A 19585-nucleotide genomic window follows, 5' to 3' on the forward strand; every position below is an offset into this window, starting at 1 on the left:
AGCTTTTCTAAATAGTTCCTAACCTGTTCTTTACCCACCACAGGTTGTCCATCTTCATCCCATCTTGCGTCACTTGGCGCAGAAGTCCAGGAGCCGACCTTGTCCTTGAATACAGAGGCAAAGAAAGCATTGAGTACTTCAGCTTTCCCCACATCCTCTGTCACTAGGTTACCTCCTTCATCCATTAGGGGCCGCACACCCTCTCTGATCACCTTCTTCTTGTTAACATGCCTGTAGAAACCTGTCTTGTTATCCTTCACATCCTTAGCCAGTCGCAATTCCATTTGCGCTTTCGCCTTCCTGATAACCCCCCGGCATTCTCGAGCTATACCTTTAAACTCCTCCTTGGTCATTTGTCCAAGTTTCCACTCTTTGTAAGCTTCCTTTTTGTGCTTAAGTTCACCAAGGATTTCCCCTGTAAGCCAATCCAGTCTCCTACCATGTTTGCCTCTCTTGCTACGCGTCGGGATGGTTTCTTTCTGTGCCTTCAATAAGGCTTCTTTAAAATACTGCCAGCTGTCCTGGACTCCTTTCCCCTTCATGTTAACATCCCAGGAGATTCTGCCCATCAGATCTCGGAGGGAGTCAAAATCTGCTTTTCTGAAGTCCAAGGTGTGTATTTTACTACTCTCTTTCCTTCCTTTGGTCAGGATCCTGAAATCTACCATCTCATGATCACTGCTTCCCAGGTTGTCACCCACCTCCACTTCCCCTATTAGTTCCTCCCTGTTTGTGAGCAGAAGGTCAAGCTGTGCATGGCCCCTGGTCGGATCCTTCAGCACTTGTGTCAAGAAGTTATCCCCAACATTCTCCAAAAACTTCCTGGATTGCCTGTGTACTGCCGTATAGGTTTCCCAGCAGATGTCAGGGTGATTAAAGTCCCCCACGAGAACCAGGGCCTGCGATCTGGAAGCTTCGCTCAGTTGTCCAAAGAAGGCCTCATCCACCTGATTCGGTTGCCTGAAGCAAACACCAACCACAACATCACTGCTGTTGTTTGCTCCTTTAAACTTAACCCATAGACTCTCAACAGGTTTTTCTCCCTCTTTATACTGGAGTTCAGAGCAATCGTATTGCTCTCTTACATATAGCGCAACTCCTCCTCCTTTTCTCCCCTGCCTGTTCTTCCTGAACAGTCTGTACCCTTCCATGACAGCGCTCCAGTCATGCGAGTCATCCCACCAAGTCTCTGTTATCCCAATTAAATCATATTTCTTGGACTGGGCCAGGGCCTCCAGTTCTTCCTGTTTGTTGCCCAGGCTTCTCGCATTAGTGTACAAACACTTCAGGTAACCAGTTGATCATCCTATCTTCTCCATTCGAATCAGGGGTTCTCCTTTCTTGCCCCTTCCTCTTTGCATTTCTTCCCGGTATCCGACTTTCCCACTCCCCTCAGGGTTTTGGTCACCGTCCCCCGATGAACCTAGTTTAAAGCCCTCCTCACTAGGTTTGCAAGCCTGCCCGCGAAGATGCTCCTTCCTCTCTTCGTTAGGTGGATCCCATCTCTTCCTAACAATCCTTGCGCCCGGAACAAAGTCCCATGGTGGAAGAAACCAAAGCCCTCTCTGCAACACCACCTGCGCAACCACGCATTGACGTCCTCAATTCGACGATCCCTGTCCAGTCCTTTCCCTTCAACAGGGAGGATGGACGAGAATACCACTTGCGCTCCGAATTCTTGGATCCTTCTTCCTTCCCTTCTGCGGTTGGTCCTAGGCTCGTCTTTTCCCTGGTGGCAGCCTCCTGGGCATGTGGGGGGTTGGGGAGAACCTGGTCCTGCCCACTTACACTGGGTTCTGCGCAGGGCCCCAGGTAATGGTCACTAGCGGGGCTCCTGCCCTTGTCTCCATAGAATAGCAGCCCTTCCCTGCGCCACTTCCCCAACCAGTCCCACAGCACCATCTCCTGACCCACAAGATGAGAACTTCTCCCGGTTGTAGCCTTCAGTTCCCTTCCACTCTGCACTTGCCTCCTCTCCAGCCCATCCCTCCTCTCCTTCCCCTTCTTGACCTATGAGAAATCTTTATAGTGAGCCAACAGGCCCAGGTGTCCCATTAGCCTGCTGCTGCCGCAGGGCTCTGAATAAGTCCTTGGTGCCTAGTGGCTGGGCAGCAGTCTCTGGCAGCCTATGGAGGGAACCTGCTCAGGGTGCAAGTATGGCTTGGTCCGGCACTGACTGTATCAGAAGACTTATTAGCAAAGTAAATAATACATTTACTTGTAAACCCTCTTCAGACCCAGACTAGACAATATGCTAACCCTAATTGTAGCTAGGTACACTTTTATCCTTCATTTTTTAAAAGTTAGGTTTAATTTCTTCTTTCAGTGCAAATTCCAGCACAGTCTTAACTGAGGAGCTACTGTGTTACCTCTGAAACCTCATATACTGTGAAAAATTCAGGTTTTGTTAGCTAGTTCAATACATTAGTATCAACTGTAATTATGAGAACTGTATGCTCCCCTTTTGCAGGAGCCAAAGCTGCAAAACAATCAAATCAAAGAACCAAATATCAGAAAGAACTAAACCTACCATGGAGGGAGACCAGAAGGGAATTGGAGATGGTGACAGTGAAAAGATAAGAAGTTGAACCCAATACACTATTCCAGGGCTACTCAACTTTGGAAGTTCCAGGGGCCACAGTGATACTCAGACAACATACCAAGGGCTGCATCTTAATCGTGGTTGCACATACATGCAAATATATATGCAAATATATGCAAATAGTTTCTTTAACAAAGACAGGCATGAATACAAAGATTAAGGCAAGACTATACACACACAGGCCCCATTTAAGTCAATTCTGCCGATATTAATAAAATGCAATATTTACCTGATTTCCACCCATATGACAGCACTTGTAATGAACAATGGCAGTTCAGGAATTTAACTACGAAAATGCATATCAACAGAAGACCATTATAGTGATGACTTTTTTGTTTTGGCTCCTGCAAACAAATGGGCCACGGCCCGTGGGCCACGTGTTGAATAGCCCTGCACTATATGATAAACAGCAGAAGTCTACATATGGGATGTGTGAGCTGAACCTATGAAAAGCATTCATGACTCTTACAGGCTTCAATATGTGTGTGTACGATAGCGGGAGATGTTCAAAATATGCATAAGTGCCTGGAAACCATTTAAGAGTTTTGCTGAGATGAAGTGCACACATCTACAATACTCTCCACTCTCCTCCCCCCCCCCCAAGAGAGACACACACAGAACCCACAAGTATGGGCCACCAGAGCTGGAACTGTAGCCATGGAGAGGCTGCCCCAGCAGGGACAGCCTCACCACACCTTGGTTCCACCTGGAGCACACGGTGGGGAGGCAGCTGCACACTGCATGGCTTGGCAAGCTGAACCATGTGTGGTTCCACCATACTTGGAACTGAGCCAGCTCCAGCCAGAGCACAATGGGGGCAGGGAAGCCACCGGCTGTGTGGTCCCGGCAGAGCCCACCTCCTCCACTCACTTTCCAGGCTGCAGGTTCAGCAGGAAACCGAGCAGTGAGCGCTGCTGCATGGCTCTGCAAATGAGAGTTGTGCCCACTAATTCCTGTACCAAGGCTGGCCCAGGGCAGATCCTTTAGAAGGGTATTTAACCTTGGTTCACTAATGCACCACATCCCTTACATTGTTCTAGCAGTTAGTGCCCCGATAGTTAAGTTCAGGCTGGAGATAAGGTATACATTTGCTTTACAGTAGCTTCAACTTCCAGCCACTGGATCCTGTTGTGACTTTGTGTGCTAGATTAAAAAGCTCTTTACTACCTAAAATTTTCTCCTCGTGGAAGTGCTTATAAACCACAGTAGTATTACCTTTTGTTTTTCTGGGTCAACCAGACAAATCTTCTTACTATCTTACCGTCTGAGGCAGGTTTTCCAGACCTCAGATCATTCTTGAAGCTCTTTCCTGACAGCTTTCCAATTTTTCAACATCGTTTTTCAAGAGTGGATCCTGGGCACTGTTTTCAATAATGGTTTCACTAATGCCCTATAATGAGGGCATATCTCCTTCCTGCTCTGAGTCCTCATTCTTCTTAGCCTCTGCATCCATCACACAGGGTCTCAGTTCAGTTGGTTATCCATTTTGATCCCAACTCCTCCTCAGTTCGTTGCTTTCCAGAATACACTTTTCTGTCCCGTACATGTAACCTACATTATGTCTTCCTAGATGCATGAACTTGTATCTTCTGAATTATAGCACATGTACTTTGAATTGAGCCCAACTTATCAAGGAATAGACACTGTGGGGTCTAAGTGGCCTGTGTCTGTCTGTGACTCTTAAGAGATGATCTGTAACATCATACCTCATTTCTGTTTCTATGGTATTTGGTTCCCCCTCTCCCCCCCCCCCCCCAAAAAAAACACAGAACAAAAATATGTCTTGAGCACTTGCGTTTTCTAATTGACAATTTTACTATTTCTAGCCACAGATAAATTCCTTCTTACTGTCTTTAACCCTTCTACCCAAAAATTTTTCCTTGGCACTTTTGACTTCCTTTATCAAATTCTATATTATAGTTACTGCTATCAGCTTCCTCATTTGCTAAATATGTATTTTTATTTTGTATTGTTGCTTTTACTCTTTCTCTTAGTTAGAATGGCTTTTTTAATTGAAGAAGATTTCTTCAGTGATTATAAAACTGTAGGTGTTTTGGGGATTTAGCAAAATACTGTATTCTGAAACAATTGCCAATTGTCATTTACATTTTTCTATTTATAAGTTTCTTCCCAATCAATTTATCTTTTCTCTTTTTTTTCTTTTCCAGTTTGGAAAACTAGTTCTCTTTAAGTGGTACATGTGTATGAAGGTTTTGCTTGGTTGTGTCATTTGTGGTTAGTTGTTTTTTTTACTGGCTAGACCTGTGTTCTGTCTGCACAGAAAATGTTTGGCCCAGTTAAGTTTATCCGCCCCTACTACATCTTGAAGCCACCTTGAATATTTTAAATAGAAAAGCGGGGTAAAAATATTTAAATAAATAAAATAAATAAATCAATGTTGTAGCACATGTCATTTCCAGGGTGTCTCCCACATAGGGAGAAGGCTAAATGGGATCTGCTTAGCTTAGGAGACTTGACAACCATCTTAGCCAGAGGGGATATGGTTTAGATGTTAATTATTAGGAACATTATTTCTCTGCTATTCCAATTGCCTCAGACCCTCAAGCAGCTACACTGTGGTTTCTACTGCAGAATTCCATGAACAGGCTTGCTGTGCAGGCCTTGGAAAAGATGGAAACCAGGAAGTTCAAGTTGAAAAATAAGGGTCACCGTGAAGGAAGCTGTGGAGCTCTGGACACACTCAGCAGCAGTTCAACCTCTGACTGTGCCATTTGCCTGGAGAAGTACATGGATGGGGAGGTAAAAGGAAACAGTTTGACTAATCTATCTGGCCAGTTTTGGCACAGTTGTCACCAGATGACTTTGGGAACTTCCTGTATTTACTCTGGTTCTATTTGGCTATGTCGTCATAATCTCACATTCTTATTTCATCCTTGGAACCTCGTACCCAAATCAGAAGCATTTTAAGGAGTGAAATAACTGGATACTTAGCCTAAAATGTTGTCTTGCACTTCATCCCAAAAAAAGGGGTTATGCAAAAGTCAGATGAATCAGGCTAAACTAGACCTACATTTAGATGGATTATCCCTTTGCTTTTATTTATATATGTATAATTAGCAAATATGTGCTACATGTGTATGTACAATCCAGTAAATACGTTTTGACCCCTACCACTTTATGTGGGGAAGGTTCACTGAATCATTTCTCACCTTATGGTGAAAATACTCTGGAAGAAACTTAAAGCTGCAGAAAGTGACATCTGATCCCTCAGCCTCCATCTGTGTTAGTGCCACAGTGACTTTGCTATGACTTTGATCAGAAGAAGTAAGGAAGGGAATAAATCCAAGTACAGCCCAAGGGAAAGAGGCTGTCTAAAATCTTAGGGAAGATGCTGAATATAAAAGGGAGATGATCCCCTTTTTAAGAAAAGTCTCCTCTGAAATAGAAATATACTCTGTCACACATCAAACAATAAAATACCTGGAGCAGGGATTCTGTGTTGCAACTGCACAAAAGTCAAGAATGCCCTGACTGTGGCCATTGGGAACACTGCCAGGCAAAGTACAAAACTGGCTAGAACTCTTGGGTCCTGCTGGAGCCTCAAAGGCAGGCTAGAGGCTTCTGAGAGAGGAGCTGCTTGAGACGACAGGATGTGACGGGGAAATGAGCCCAGTGTGGTTGCAGAGCATGGAGACACTAGCCCTGTATCTTTAGCTATGTGTGAACAGAGGCTTTTCCTCTGCTCTTCCAGCAAGGGGCTAGGAACTGACCTGATCTGTAGCTGAGCCAGAAGAATTAGGTTTGGGCTACAAGGTCTCATGCCTTCTAGGGAGAGTCTGTCAGCTTCCTTCTTTCTCTCCAACAGGAGCTGCGGGTGATTCCCTGCACTCATCGATTCCACAAGAAATGTGTGGATCCCTGGCTGCTGCAGCATCATACCTGCCCCCACTGCCGCCATAACATTATCGGTAAGTTGTGCCCCTGGAATGCACACACTCCTCTGTCCCCCCTCCCCCATAGGGCTGTTCCTAGATTTCTCTGCTGTCTGGATGGAGGGAAATGGTGTGTGTTTCTATATAGTCCTAGGGAAACCCCTTTGAGTGTCAGTTTGTATAGTAACACCATCCTGGGACTGCTTGCAAGGGTGACAGCAGGTAATAGAGGTTAGAGATGTCAACATCTGGACAACTGCACAATTAACCAATAAGCCTGGGCCAATTGGTTAATCTTGTTGACTACACACATCCCCACTCCCGCTTGTTGCTGCTGCTGCGTTAGAGGCAGTGAGGATAGGAGGCGGGAGCTTGTCCTTCCCACCTCACTCCTGCACTGCTGCCTCTGATAGAGAGTAAGCAGTGCAGAGGGTGAGGGGGTCGTGAGGTGCAAATACATGCAGGAAGCCGTCTTTCAAGCCATCTGCCTGTGCACATCGACTCATGCAAGCTGCTTCCCCCCCCCACACACACACACTTGCTGCCTCCTATGAGATGAGGGGGGACAGGCAGTACCTGGTGCTGGGGGAGCTGGGTTAAAAGCCAGTTATCCCAGTACCAGTCCTGCAGCACTACCTGCTTTGTGCCCTCCTCCACTGCACGCTGCTGCCCTTATCAGGGGTGGGTGGGGCAAGGGAGGGAAGCCACCTCTGTTCGTAGGGAGAGACAGAGCTCCTTGCAGACAGAGGCTGCTCTGGCATCCCATGGAGCAGCCTCTGTCTTCAGCAAGCCTGGGCCCACAGAGGCTGGTCCCTGGCACCAGTCCCTGTCTGCGGGGCGCTTGCACTTCCTGTGGACAGGGGCTGCTGCCACTCCACAATGCTGCCTCTGATAGAGAGGCAGCAGTGTGGGGTCGCAGGTGGTTCCCCAGGAATGGGGCTGGAAGCACACTGGCCCCCAGGAGACTATTGAATAGTTGTGTAACACAGTTACACAACTATTCAGTTGCATGCTGTCTAACATCCCTAATAGACAGGGGTCGCCAAACTGCGGCGAGCCCTGCTTGCCAGCCGTGCTGTCCAGCGATCTGCACGTGTGCAGATCGCCCGAACCCGGCTTTTCTGGGTTGCAATCTACTCGCCTGTGGCAAGTAGATTGCATTATTTGTCGACCCTGCTAATAGAGGTCAGTTAAGGAAGTTTCTTGAAGTGACCCAATGTCCTAAACCAGCCAGAAGACATTCCATCCATAGCACGTGTCCTGGGCATGTGCCCACCAGAGGGCAGCATCTATCAGCCTGTGTAGAAGAGAAGCACAAATAAATTTCACCCACATTCACGGTGCTTTTATGGGTCAATATCAAGAAAAGCAAATGAATTAGAAGCAGCTGGTGTGTGGGAAGGAACTGTGAAATTTCTAGCTTCCTCTGTGCAACAGCAGGGAATGTGGCTTCTTCACTGATTTACAGCATTTGACATTTTAAGTAATTTGTTAGAAAAATGGGGAAGTGGAGCAGAGATCATGTTCCTAAGCCAGAGGGCTGGGAATGCTGAGCAGGAAGCATCTCTGCTTAGGCTAAAGTCACTGCACTTTCCCCCTTGACCAATAGATTCAGGGGTTATGAAGAACTTCTGGGCAGGTGTGTGGAGGTGTGTCACGTCTCTGCTGCAGACTGCAGCTGACTGAAACCCTCAGCAGAGTGGCTGCACCTCCAGGACATGGTTTTCTTTTCTCTCCATCCAGAACAAAAGAAGGGAAACCCAGGCCCAGTATGTTTGGAATCCACCAACCCAGTGCACAGCCCGCAGCAGAGGGTGATTCTGCCAGTTCATTATCCTGGCCGAGTGCACAGGACCAACCAGATAACTGCGTATCCCACCCAGACTAGCATGGACCCCCATGGAAATCCCATCACGGTGCTGACAGTGGACCGGCATGGTGAGCAGAGCCTGTACCCGGTGCAGTCCCCTGCTTACATACAAAGCTACCAGCCTGTTCACTTGGATCATGCCTTGAACACTCATCGCTGTGGCCTGGAGCACAGAGCATGCTCTCCAGCTCAGGCCTTCCGAAGGGCCAAATTCAATGGACGACACTTCTCCAAAGCAGCTTGTTTTTCTCAGTATGAGACCATGTACCAGCATTACTACTTCCAAGGCCTTAGCTACCCAGAGCAAGATGGACAGCCTCCGGCTGGCATCGCCTCCAAGGGTCCTTCCCGTGCCTTCCAGCCTGCTGGCGGCCTGCTCTTCCCTCCTGTGGTGCATGTTGTGCCCTCCTCCCACGCCGAGAGTGGCAGCACCTCCAGCTTCGGCTGCTATCATGGTCACCGCTCTGTGTGCAGTGGTTACTTGGCTGACTGCCCAGGCAGTGACAGTAGCAGCAGCAGTTCTGGGCAGTGCCACTGCTCCTCCAGTGATTCCATGGTTGACTGTACAGAGGTCAGCAACCAGGGGGTCTATGGGAGCTGCTCCACCTTCCGTAGTTCTCTCAGCAGTGACTATGACCCTTATATTTACCGCAGCAAGAGCCCCTGCTGTGGGGGTGATGCTGGTGGCACAAGCCCAAGGGCGATTCTGCTCCTGGAGGGCCCCCAGCAGGACGAGCCTCTGGCACATGGGCATGCCCTGGTGGGTGCTGACTGTCGGCCTGTGCCAGCTTCTTCCTCAGGGGATCAACTTTCTACCTGCAGCATGGAGATGAACTACAGCAGCAGCTCCTCCCTGGATCACAGGGATTCAAATGGCACTACCTCAGAGAGAGGCCTTGAGGGGACTCCCAGGGCTGCCTTGGATGTTAAAAGGAACTGGAAAGGTCCAGAAGCTGCAGGGCCTCTGATGGAGCAAGCATGTGCTTGCTGCTTTGAGCTCCAGCATGCTGCTCTGGAGCCCAGGAGTGGGACAACAGACTGTGGCGCTCTCTTCTTGGGCTCCCCGCTTTGGGGCGGGTGTGGCCCGAGCACAGAGCAGCAGCTGGGTAGCTCCCCAGGCCTGTACAGTGTTAGCTCAGACCGCTTGCATAGGACAGATGGGGTGAAATATGAGGGCTTGCCCTGCTGCTTCTATGAAGAGAAGCAGGTTGCTTGTGGTGGTGTGGGGAGCAGTGGAGGTGATGGCTGCTACTCAGAGGACTATGCCGTCAGTGTACAGTACGCACTTCCTGAGGAGGCCTTGCCAAGCTGCTATCATGGGGTGCATGACACGGGTCAGCGCATCCCCATCATTCCTGAGGACAGAGACTGCACACTAGTTCTGCCGCCAGAGCGCCAAGGGACCCCTGGTGGCTGTAGCTCCTGGGACAGGGCGCTGGACATGGATGCTCATCTACCCTGCCAAGGCCTGGAAGAGCTACAGGGGGAGCGGGAGGCCTGCTACCGAGCAGTGTCCTTCCTACACCAGAGCTGCTCTCGGAAGGAAGGCACAAGGATGCTCTTTCACAGCCCTGCCCCGCGCTCCCAGGTGGCAGCAGCAACCGCAAGGGCTGCAGGTAAGAGTCAGTCTTGTCTTTTCTCATCTCAGAGCATGTGCCAGCTGCATGCATGTTCCCAGAGATGGGCTGCACACAACCCTTACAGCTCATGCCATGCAGAGTGGGGGCTGCTCCAGGTTGTCATCTACCTTTTTACAAAAACTGCCTACATTAGCCTCTCCTCAGAGAAGGGCCCCCTTTGCTCCTTCCATGGGTGGGGGTGTTAATGGGCCATCTAGCCATGTTCAGGGTGGCTTAGACACCGGGGGTGAAAACACAAGTGGCTGCTGGTACCTAATATACACTACGGATCCCACCACATCCATGTCTTTAGAAGCTATGGGAGACTCAGGAAACTAGCCAGAGCAGAAAAGTCTGAAGTGCCATGTGTAGGGTAGGTGAGGAGACTGGTGCCGCCAAGGAGGATGAAAAGGAATGCTGGAAAGTCTGGCATAGCCTTGGAGGAGAAGCATGGAAGGGGAGGGAGATGCAGGCCTCTGCGATGCCTCAGAAACAAGGTTCCCTCTAAGTTTTTCCATCCTTGGGCAGAATAAATTTTGTTATGTGCACTGAGGAATATGCAGATGTGCACCACCACTAGAAACACACGCTGTCTGCTGTGTGCAGCTGTGGGCACTGTGCTAGTCAGCAAGGCAGCACCTGAATCTCTGCTGGGTGGCTGCCCAAGTGCTCAGCTTGCATGGAATGCTGCTCAGCAGTGAGTCTGGGCTGGTCACAGAGCAATTAGTGGCAGAGGGAGAATCATCACTTGGGCTTCTCCTTCTCCTTTACTTGCAGCAAGCGTGGGGGGAGACTCCTCCCCAGGTCTCTTTCTTGGATGTGCCTGAATTAGGTCTAAACATTGTTTTTTTTATCCCTTCAGGGTCTGGATCTTACCCGCTGGAAAGCAGCCAAATGGGCAACTAGATCTCACAAGACTGGGGAGCTTTTCATGAAGACTTCAAATTTTGCTGAACTTTCTTTCAGACTTTAGTAGCTTTGACAAACACACAAAAGTGGTAATGTAGAGAAGCCCCTACACCCAGTCCAGCTGAATGGAGCTTCCCCTCCATTCTTTGCCAGCTTCATGCCTCCTTCAGTCCATAAGGAGCAGCTCTGAGCTCTAGGGCAGGGATGGCCAACCCATTAAAGGCAAACAGCCACAATAGTTGGGAAAATCCCAGCTGCGTTTGGTTGGGGGGCAGGGGGAAAAGGACACTGCCCCTTTAAACAAAATTCTGGGTGACTTTTTGCCACATCAGACTCACATCGGCCGGCGCCATTTTCTCGGCATCATTTTGCTTCACCGTGCCAGACAGTGAGCCCAGGGAACTGGGGATCAGGCAGCCAGTTTTTAGGGGTGCAGAGGTGACTTTGCAAGCCACAGTTTAAGGGGGGAAGAGCCATGGGTTGGCCAGCCCTGCTCTAGGGCCACTTCTGTACTAGTGACAATACGATTCTTTAAATGTCTATTTTTTAAAAACCATGTTGCCAGTTCTTGCTGGCAGGTAACACTGCTGCATTACACAAGCCACAGAACATAGAGATGCCGATCTCTCCTGAAGCGAGAGAAAGCCTTTGAGCTCTGGGCTATACCTGCCTTAGAAAACAAGTCAGCACCCTGAGTCAGAATTAGTCGAAGTGGATACAAATGTGGAAGCAGCCCTTGCATGCTGCCCTGTCCTTCTGTTTGGCAAAGCTCAGTAGGAAGCAGGCTTCAGATTCTTGACTGGATAGGTGGAAGGTTGGGACAGAGATGCAGGTTTGCCCATTTCTCACACTTCTAGAGATCTGCAGACAAGGCCTGCTTTCCTGCTGGTGTGTCCATGGGAGCCCATGTGGAATTCTAGGACCTCTTGTACCTTCTGGCCTGAGGAGCAATAGGGAATAAGTGATATAGAAAGGCTGAGGGGAGGATAGCAGCTTCCCACAGGAACTTCCAGCCTTCCTACTGCAGTTCCTCAGGGGTTTGCAAGCCCAGGTGAGAGGCAGCACCACAGCAAGAGAAACGAGCACCTGCAGTGACATGTTGCTTGCATAGTGTCTTGTTTTGGTCAGTTGGGGAAATGCTTGCATGGGGGTAACTGGGTTGATTCCTTGGAGACGCATGTGGGTAATTGGCTTAGGGCTTTCCATCAACCAGCACACCATACATGTGTGGGGGATAGTGCCTGGAGCAAACTTGCGTTAGCCCTTGTCTCTATCAGAAAAGAGACTTTGACATAGCTGCCATAGACCACACCAGCTTACAAGTGTCTTGGACCCATCCAGTCTTGGCTTTCTTCATGCCTTGAGTCCAAAGAGCACAGTGGGGGAGTTTTGTTCCCATGAGAAAATGCACATCAGTTCTTTCCTGTGGAACTGTGGCTTCTAAATAAAGAGCCATAGCTGTCGTGCCATGACCCAAGGACACGGAATGCATCTTCCTGTCTGTTGGTGTCCTCACACAGTGTGGATGCTCTTAAAGGGACCCACAATGTAGGTCTTGTACAGTCTGGTTAGAAATGTTTTCATTGCATGGAAAATAAAAATGTGAAGTTTATTTTTACTGAACTATTGCCCTCTGTGGGACCAGAATTAGACTAATCATGAGAGCCAGGAAAAAGATTCTAATCAGTCTTGCTGGATGTCCTAGATGAATGAAAAAAGAACCAGAGCTTAAATAATTAAAAATAATTTGGAATTTTGCATTTCGCTTCCAATACTCTATGGGGTCCCAAAGAACACTAGAAAGGATAAATATGTGTAAGGGAACCCCCCCCCCCCCCCCCCCCCCGTGGTCTCTAAATGAGTGACCTTCAGTGTAGCTTTTCAAAGACTGGGTGAATCTTCACAGGAGCTGTGCTATAAAATGAAAAACCATTACTACACATACGTGTATGTACAAAGATGCAGAAACCAAGCAATAGCTTCTCTGAGTACCAGTGGCTTATGGCGTGTTTGTGGAAATGAAGATATGAGTTTTTATCAAATTTTCCACTTTGAATTCACTCACCTTCCTCCTCCCCTTTCCTCCCCTCCCCCCAAGAAATGCACTAGAAGAGGTGTGGTCAGGATATGGTAGATGCACATCTTGGGTGTCCTGAGAAGCACCACATCTTGGCCATTGATACTTCGCACATTGTAAGTAGCAGACTGAGGTACAGTGCAAAGTGGATGATGAATGTCTTGGTTTATGTATTCCCATTCACATGGTCTCTCTCAAAAGACCTGGAAATGCCAACCAGTTATGACATGTCCTCTTGCAAGCCATTTTGTAGAGACATGTTCTCAGCCACTCCCATTTTTTATCTTGTTACGGCCTGCATTTGCTCATTTTTCCTGCTGAAAGCCCACAGGGGCAAATGTGTCTGCAATTACACACAGGCTGCTTAGCTGTGATACTGTTTTAAAACAAAAATGCCTTTCTATTGCTTATATCAAATGTTGTTCATGTGTTGGGCTCAGGAGGCACTATTTAAAATGTTTAATTAAAATTTATTCTGTAGCACTTAAAATGGTTTTGTATAAACTTTACTGTAAAGATTTGTAATAATATAGTCAAAGGGCTCTTTCTCCATTACCATTTTTTACTGTTTTAAAGGCTAGGAAACAATTTGTGTATATTCTGTATATGTATAGCAGCACATTTCATTTATGGAAAAATGTTCTCAGAATATTTATTTACTAATATATTTATCTTAAGCCATGTCTTATGTTGAGAGTGTGTGACCTTATTGGAATAATCATTGAAAATCACTAACATGAGGCCATGTAAATACATGATAATTGCACACAAAGATTTTACAATATTTGCCGACCAAAAATGATTAAAGCACGTCATAGTTCTCTACAGTTTTGTAACAAAGTGTACAAAAGTCTGTTTAAAAAACAAAACAAAAAGCAAAATACAGTTTTATCAAGTATGTTTTGAAAGTTGTTCTGGTGTTTTGTCAAGCTAGTTCAGCATTGTACCTCTAAAGACAATCCTAGAGCCTGCAAGTGAAATACTTTAAAATAAACTAAGTTTGCACAGGCCTTTTTTGAAAAGTTCTACTTGACCCATATGGAGATTGGTTTGGAGTATTACTCCTAGAAGCATGTTTCTCAGTAGAAGGGAGTGTAAATGCCTCTTTCCAAACTCTCTATCCTCCACAAAACTCTCCTAACAAAAATGCTTTTTTAGACTCACTTTTCATATGAGTAGCCAGAACCCTAACCCAATTATAACACCTATGAATTATTGTAAGTGAATAACAACTATTTTAATTGGATCACTGGGATGTGGATATGACTAGGTAAAATAAAAGCAGTCTTTTCAACTTTCCTCCATCTAACCCTCAATCACTGTTTGGTGCACCTATTCATGTGCCTTGGTTGGCATTAGATTTATAAATAAGCCCTTTGAAGCAAGAACAGTCACTCTACCTTTACTCTCAGTGCCTGGCATATTTTTGTGTATGCTACAGTAGATAGTTTTAGCTCTGGCACATACAGTTATAAAGCCAGCTTATAATAGAACAGTACAGGCAGTCCCCGGGTTACATGGATCCAACTTACATCGGATCCCTACTTACAAATGGGGTGAGGCAACCCCGCACTAGCTGCTTTTCCCCCCAGCAGACCAGGGAGACGCGAAGCTAGGCCCCCCCCCCCCCCCCCCAGCAGACCAGGGAGACGTGGAGCGGCTTTTCTCAGCAGACACCTCAGCTTGAGAATAAAGGACTGAGGGAAGTGAGGTGTGGGAGAATAAAACTGAGCACTGGAGAAATGTTTGGCTAGAGTTTCCCCTACAATATGTACCAGTTCCGACTTACATACAAATTCAACTTAAGAACAAACCTACAGTCCCTATCTTGTACGTAACCCGGGGACTGCCTGCATACTGAAAACTGCAGTAATTTCAAAACTAAAAATAATAGCTGAAGTGAGTGTTCTGCATCTGAGTTGGAAGCCAGTTTCTGCTGTTGTAGCTCTGTTCCCATTAACCATGCTGTCACTGACCTATTGGCCTAGCTCTTCAAAAAATGAGGCAAAGCATTTGGTCAAATATTGAGCCATGCCTCAATTTTCATAATCTCCACCATGCCCCCAGTACTTTGTGGTCTGATTACTTTTTTTTCTTTTTATTTATATGGCTAAAGAACCTTGTTCTGTTGGTTTTAATTTCTTTTGCAAAAAAGAACTGCTCTGAGCTCTACCTGGAAGTTCTCACTTTATCCCTGTGCTTTCTGACCTCAAAAAGTTAGTAACTTTTCTTGCAGAACCATTAATCATTTGCTCTCTGATTTTTCATAACGACCTGCTCCTGATGCTTATTCAGCTTGTTCGATCTGCAGTGCTTACTTATGAGAGTCCTCTATCCCCCTTTGCTTGGGATGCAAGCTCAAGATAAGTTTCAAAGGGGTAGCCTTACATGGTGACAAGTTTGAGGGGTAGCCTTAGGTCCAGCCCACAAAAGCTTGTGCCCAAATAAATGTGTTAGTCTTTAAGGTGCCACAGGACTCCTGGTTGTTTAGGCTCTAGATAATTTCTGGAACGTGGGTTTAAAGAAGTTCCAAATCTCTTCCACATTCAGATTCTTGAGGTCTTTAGGCCAGTCCACTTCCTTAACTAATTCCTGAAAATTATTAGAATTTTCCCTTTTGAACAAAAGGACCCTAGTTGCAGACTTATTTTTGTTTAGTTGATTTAGCTGTAGTTAGGTTAAATTGAATTAACTCAAGATCACAGGAATCAAGGTTGTCCTCTATAACAAGTTCATTGAAGATGTTCTTACTGCTTACTAATACTAAATCTCAAATGGCACGGGCACTTGTTGCTTGCTCTTTGGTAAGGAAATCTGCCAACTATCATAGAATCACAGAGCTGGAAGAGACCTCAGGAGTCAAGTCCAGCACCCTGCCCAAGGCAGAACCAACCCCAACTCAATCATTCCAGCCAGGGCTTTGTCAAGCCGAGACTTAAAAACCTCTAGGGATGGAGATTCCACCCCCTCCCTAGGGAACCCAGCCCAGTGCTTCACCGCCCTCCTAGTGAAATAGTTTTTCCTAATATCCAACCTGGACCTCTCCCACCACAACTTGAGACCATTGCTCCTTGTTCTGTCATCCATTACTACTGAGAACAGCCTCTCTCCATCCTCTTTGGAACCTCCCTTCAGGAAGTTGAAAGCTGCTATCAAATCCCCCCTCACTCTTCTCTTCTGCAGACTAAACAAGCCCAAATCCTTCAACCTTTCCTTGTAGGTCATGTGTTCCAGCTCCCTCATCAATTTGGTTGTCCTCCTCTGGATCCTCTCCAATGTGTCCACACCCTTTCTGTAGTGGGGGGCCCAGAACTGGACACAATACTCCACATGGGAGGAATGATCACTTCCCTAGATTTGCTGGCAATGCTCCTCCTAATGCACCCCAATATGCCATCGGCCTTCTTGGCTACAAGGGTGCCCTGTTGACTCATCTCCAGCTTCTCATCCACTGGAATCCCCAGCTCTTTTTCTGTCAAACTGCTACTTAGCCAGTCAGTCCCCAGCCTGTAACAATGTTTGGGATTCTTCCGTCCCAAAGGCAGGACTCTGCACTTGTCCTTGTTGGACCTCATCAGATTTCTTTTGGCCCAATCCTCTAATTTGTCTTGGTTAGTCTGGACCCTGTTGCTGCCCTCCAAAGTACCTACCTCTCCTTCTAGCATAGTGTCATGTGCAAACTTGCCAAAGGTGCTATCCATCCCCTCATCCACGTCATTATCAAAGATGTTGAACAATAAGGCCCCTCAACCTATCCTTGGGACACTTCTCTTGATACCAACCAGACATCGAGCCGTTGGTTGCTACCTGTTGGGCCTGACAATCTAGCCAGCTTTCTATCCACCTTACAGTCCATTTATCCAATCCATACTTCCTTAACTTGCTGGCAAGAATATTGTGGGAGACCGTATCAAAAGCCTTGGTAAAGTCAAGGTATATCACATCCACTGACTTTCCCATGTCTACCAAGCCAGTTACCTCATCATAGAAGCTAATCAGATTGGTCAGGCATGACTTGCCCTTTGTGAATCCATGTTGACTTTTCCTGATCTCTTTCCTCTCTTCCATGTGCTTCAAAATGAATTCCTTGAGGATCCCCTCTAGGAATTTTCTGGGGACTGCACATTCAGCGTGCTGGCCAACCACTATTATTAGCAGTTGTACGCTAATCTGTAGCTGGGAAATTAGTTTCCCATAAGCACAAAGTAGCATTAATTTAATTATAAATATTAATGATGTTTCTTGCTGTATCCATACTAGATCCTGGATATGATATAGACTTCCTGCCTCTTTTTAATCCAGTCCTTTTCAAACATTTGTACTGGTGATCTCGACTACACAGCAAGCCTCAGGGTATGACACCTCTTATGAATTGATAACACTTAAAATATTTAACACTATTATCAATTCTGGAGGTGAAGCGTGTTTTGGGGTGGAAGCAAGCAACTTGCTACCCCTTTCACGTAACCAATCTTGGGACTCTCAAAGGTTTGCAACCCATAATTTATGAACCCCTCATTTAATTCAGTCCATCACTTATGATTTCTTTTCAGCAAAACAGGAATTACCATACAGTGCTTACTGGTGGGGGAATTCGGCACCGCTGCATGGGCATATAGTTCATGCCCCAGATGGATTTCTTTGCTTCCCTGGGGGAGAAGAAAAGACTTTCTGAAGAGAAGCAAAGGGAAGCCTCAAAAGCAGTCGTGTGCCCCTCTGCAGTGGAGATGTGGCATTTCAGCAGGCCAGAACCACTGCAGGCCGGAAGGGTAGGGGCACAGGGCTGGGGTGCTTCTGTACAGCACTAGGAGTAAATGCTAGTCCAGGCTCAGCTGGAGGCAAGGAAGGATGAATCACCTAGGGTCACACCCACCTCCCTTGGCTCCAGGAAGCACCACACACCTGCCCCACTTCCTACCCCGATCACTCCTCGGCCACAGGAGGTAAGGTAAGGGGTCACTGTATGGTAAGCAGCTCTCCTGTCTGCCATGACCCTCTCCACCAAGACCCCTGCATCCAGACCCCCCACACAGATCAACCCCCCTGCAGATGGACTCTCACCCTCTCTGAACCTTTCTTCACTCAACCCCCCCAGATCCCACAAAGCCCCCAGCACTTGGCCTCCGCCAGGACCCACACACTCGATCTGAGCCCCATTCCCTGACACTCACTCTCCACTGAGTTGCAACTGCCTACACCTGGCCTCCCCTATAGTGTCCCATCGTTCCTGCAGCCAGAACACTCCCAATAAACCACTGTGCATCCAGATCCCCCACACACCTAGACTTTCCCTAGTGTTACCAGCTCTCAAACCCTATCACCCCACCCTCAATCCCCCCCACAATGAGCCCCTCCACACTTGCATCCTGCTAAGCTGAGCCTGCCTGCTCACACATGATGTGGCAGCGCAGCATCCTGGAGTGTGTCCATCTCTGGCACTAGGCCATGGTTCCCTGCAGCCTCACTGCCAAGTCCATGGCCCAGGTGAAGCAAAAGAGGGGCTGCAGGGTGATTTCCCACCTCTGTGCAGCCAGTGGCCTATGCTCCCCAGCACTGTACTGGAGTCTCTGCATTTATTTATTGACAAAAAATTGCAGAATTTTTAAATAATATGCACAGAATTTTTATTTTTTGGGTGCAGAATTCCCTCAGGAGCAAATTCTGCTTTACCACCTTTACCTTTATTTGTGTCTGTCTTGCACAGCATACAAATGTCACCACCTGGACTCTCGTTATAGCCATCATGTTTCTCCCTCTAATACCAAGTTCCACCTCCCGCACCAGGAACCTTAGTTCCTTCCTTTTGTTACACAGGCTCCTTGCATGAAGGACCTCTGTGTTGTTTCTCTGTGATGCCCCCCAGATTCCTTGCTCTGTTGACATTTACTGCCTCTAGTACCTATCTGCCTGGTGGTGGAGTTGGTACAAGCACAGTCTTTCCTCTCCCTGTCCATTCTCCTGCCCTCCATTGCTGCTTTCTCTTGCTGTATCCTCTTTTCCTTCGTTTTCCTGCTGATAAATCAGGCAGGGTGATTACATGCGCATCTCCCAGGCATTCCACCTGCCCCACAAAGTTCTAGGGTCAAGCTCTTTTAGCCAATGGTGCCAGCCTCCATTCCAGAAGTCAGTTACCCTCCCTACTCAGGTGAAATGCATCCTATGTGAACAGACCGCTGTCCAGGAATGTCTCTGTGGCCAAACATCCCAGTGCACTCCTGACAGTATTCTTGCTGGACCATGTCTTGCCTTTACCCTCCTCCGCCTCCTTGAGGGGTGGGTGGACTCCTCTGGGAGGCCACTTCTTTAAACATCTTCCCTGGTCTGGGGTAGTCTTTGCTGTGTCCAGTCCAGCAAGAGCCAAGCAGCACCCGTAGTTCCACAGGCAGGGCAAACGGCCTGCTTGCCACATCCATCATGTGCACAGCTTTTTCTCCACTGCAGCACATCCATCTCTTCTCCAGACCCACTCCAGGGCCAGGCCTGCTCTGAGGAGGGAGGCTCCAGCTTTGTAGAGCTTCCTCTCGCTGGTGCTGGGTCCACTCTCAGGTCTTCACCCTTTTATTCATTGTGACTTCAGAGTCCACTAGCCTCACTGGCAATCTTCTGTGCATCCAC

At 47.5% G+C, this 19585-nt stretch overlaps 1 protein-coding gene across 1 annotated transcript in view; it reads left to right on the top strand.

Moving 5' to 3' along the window:
• Positions 1-13870, top strand: part of ZNRF3 (zinc and ring finger 3) — a 219651-nt gene extending 205781 nt beyond the window's left edge. The window contains exons 6-9 of the mRNA XM_075898926.2: positions 5195-5362; positions 6429-6531; positions 8239-9981; positions 10847-13870. Coding sequence (XP_075755041.2) covers positions 5195-5362; positions 6429-6531; positions 8239-9981; positions 10847-10890 — 2058 coding nt within the window. The 3' untranslated portion in view covers positions 10891-13870. The remainder of the gene's footprint in view (positions 1-5194; positions 5363-6428; positions 6532-8238; positions 9982-10846) is intronic.
• Positions 13871-19585: the final 5715 nt, after the last annotated feature.

This window comes from Pelodiscus sinensis, chromosome Z (genome assembly GCF_052426305.1).
Source record: "Pelodiscus sinensis isolate ZL-2025 chromosome Z, ASM5242630v1, whole genome shotgun sequence".
Taxonomy (NCBI): Eukaryota; Metazoa; Chordata; order Testudines; family Trionychidae; genus Pelodiscus; species Pelodiscus sinensis.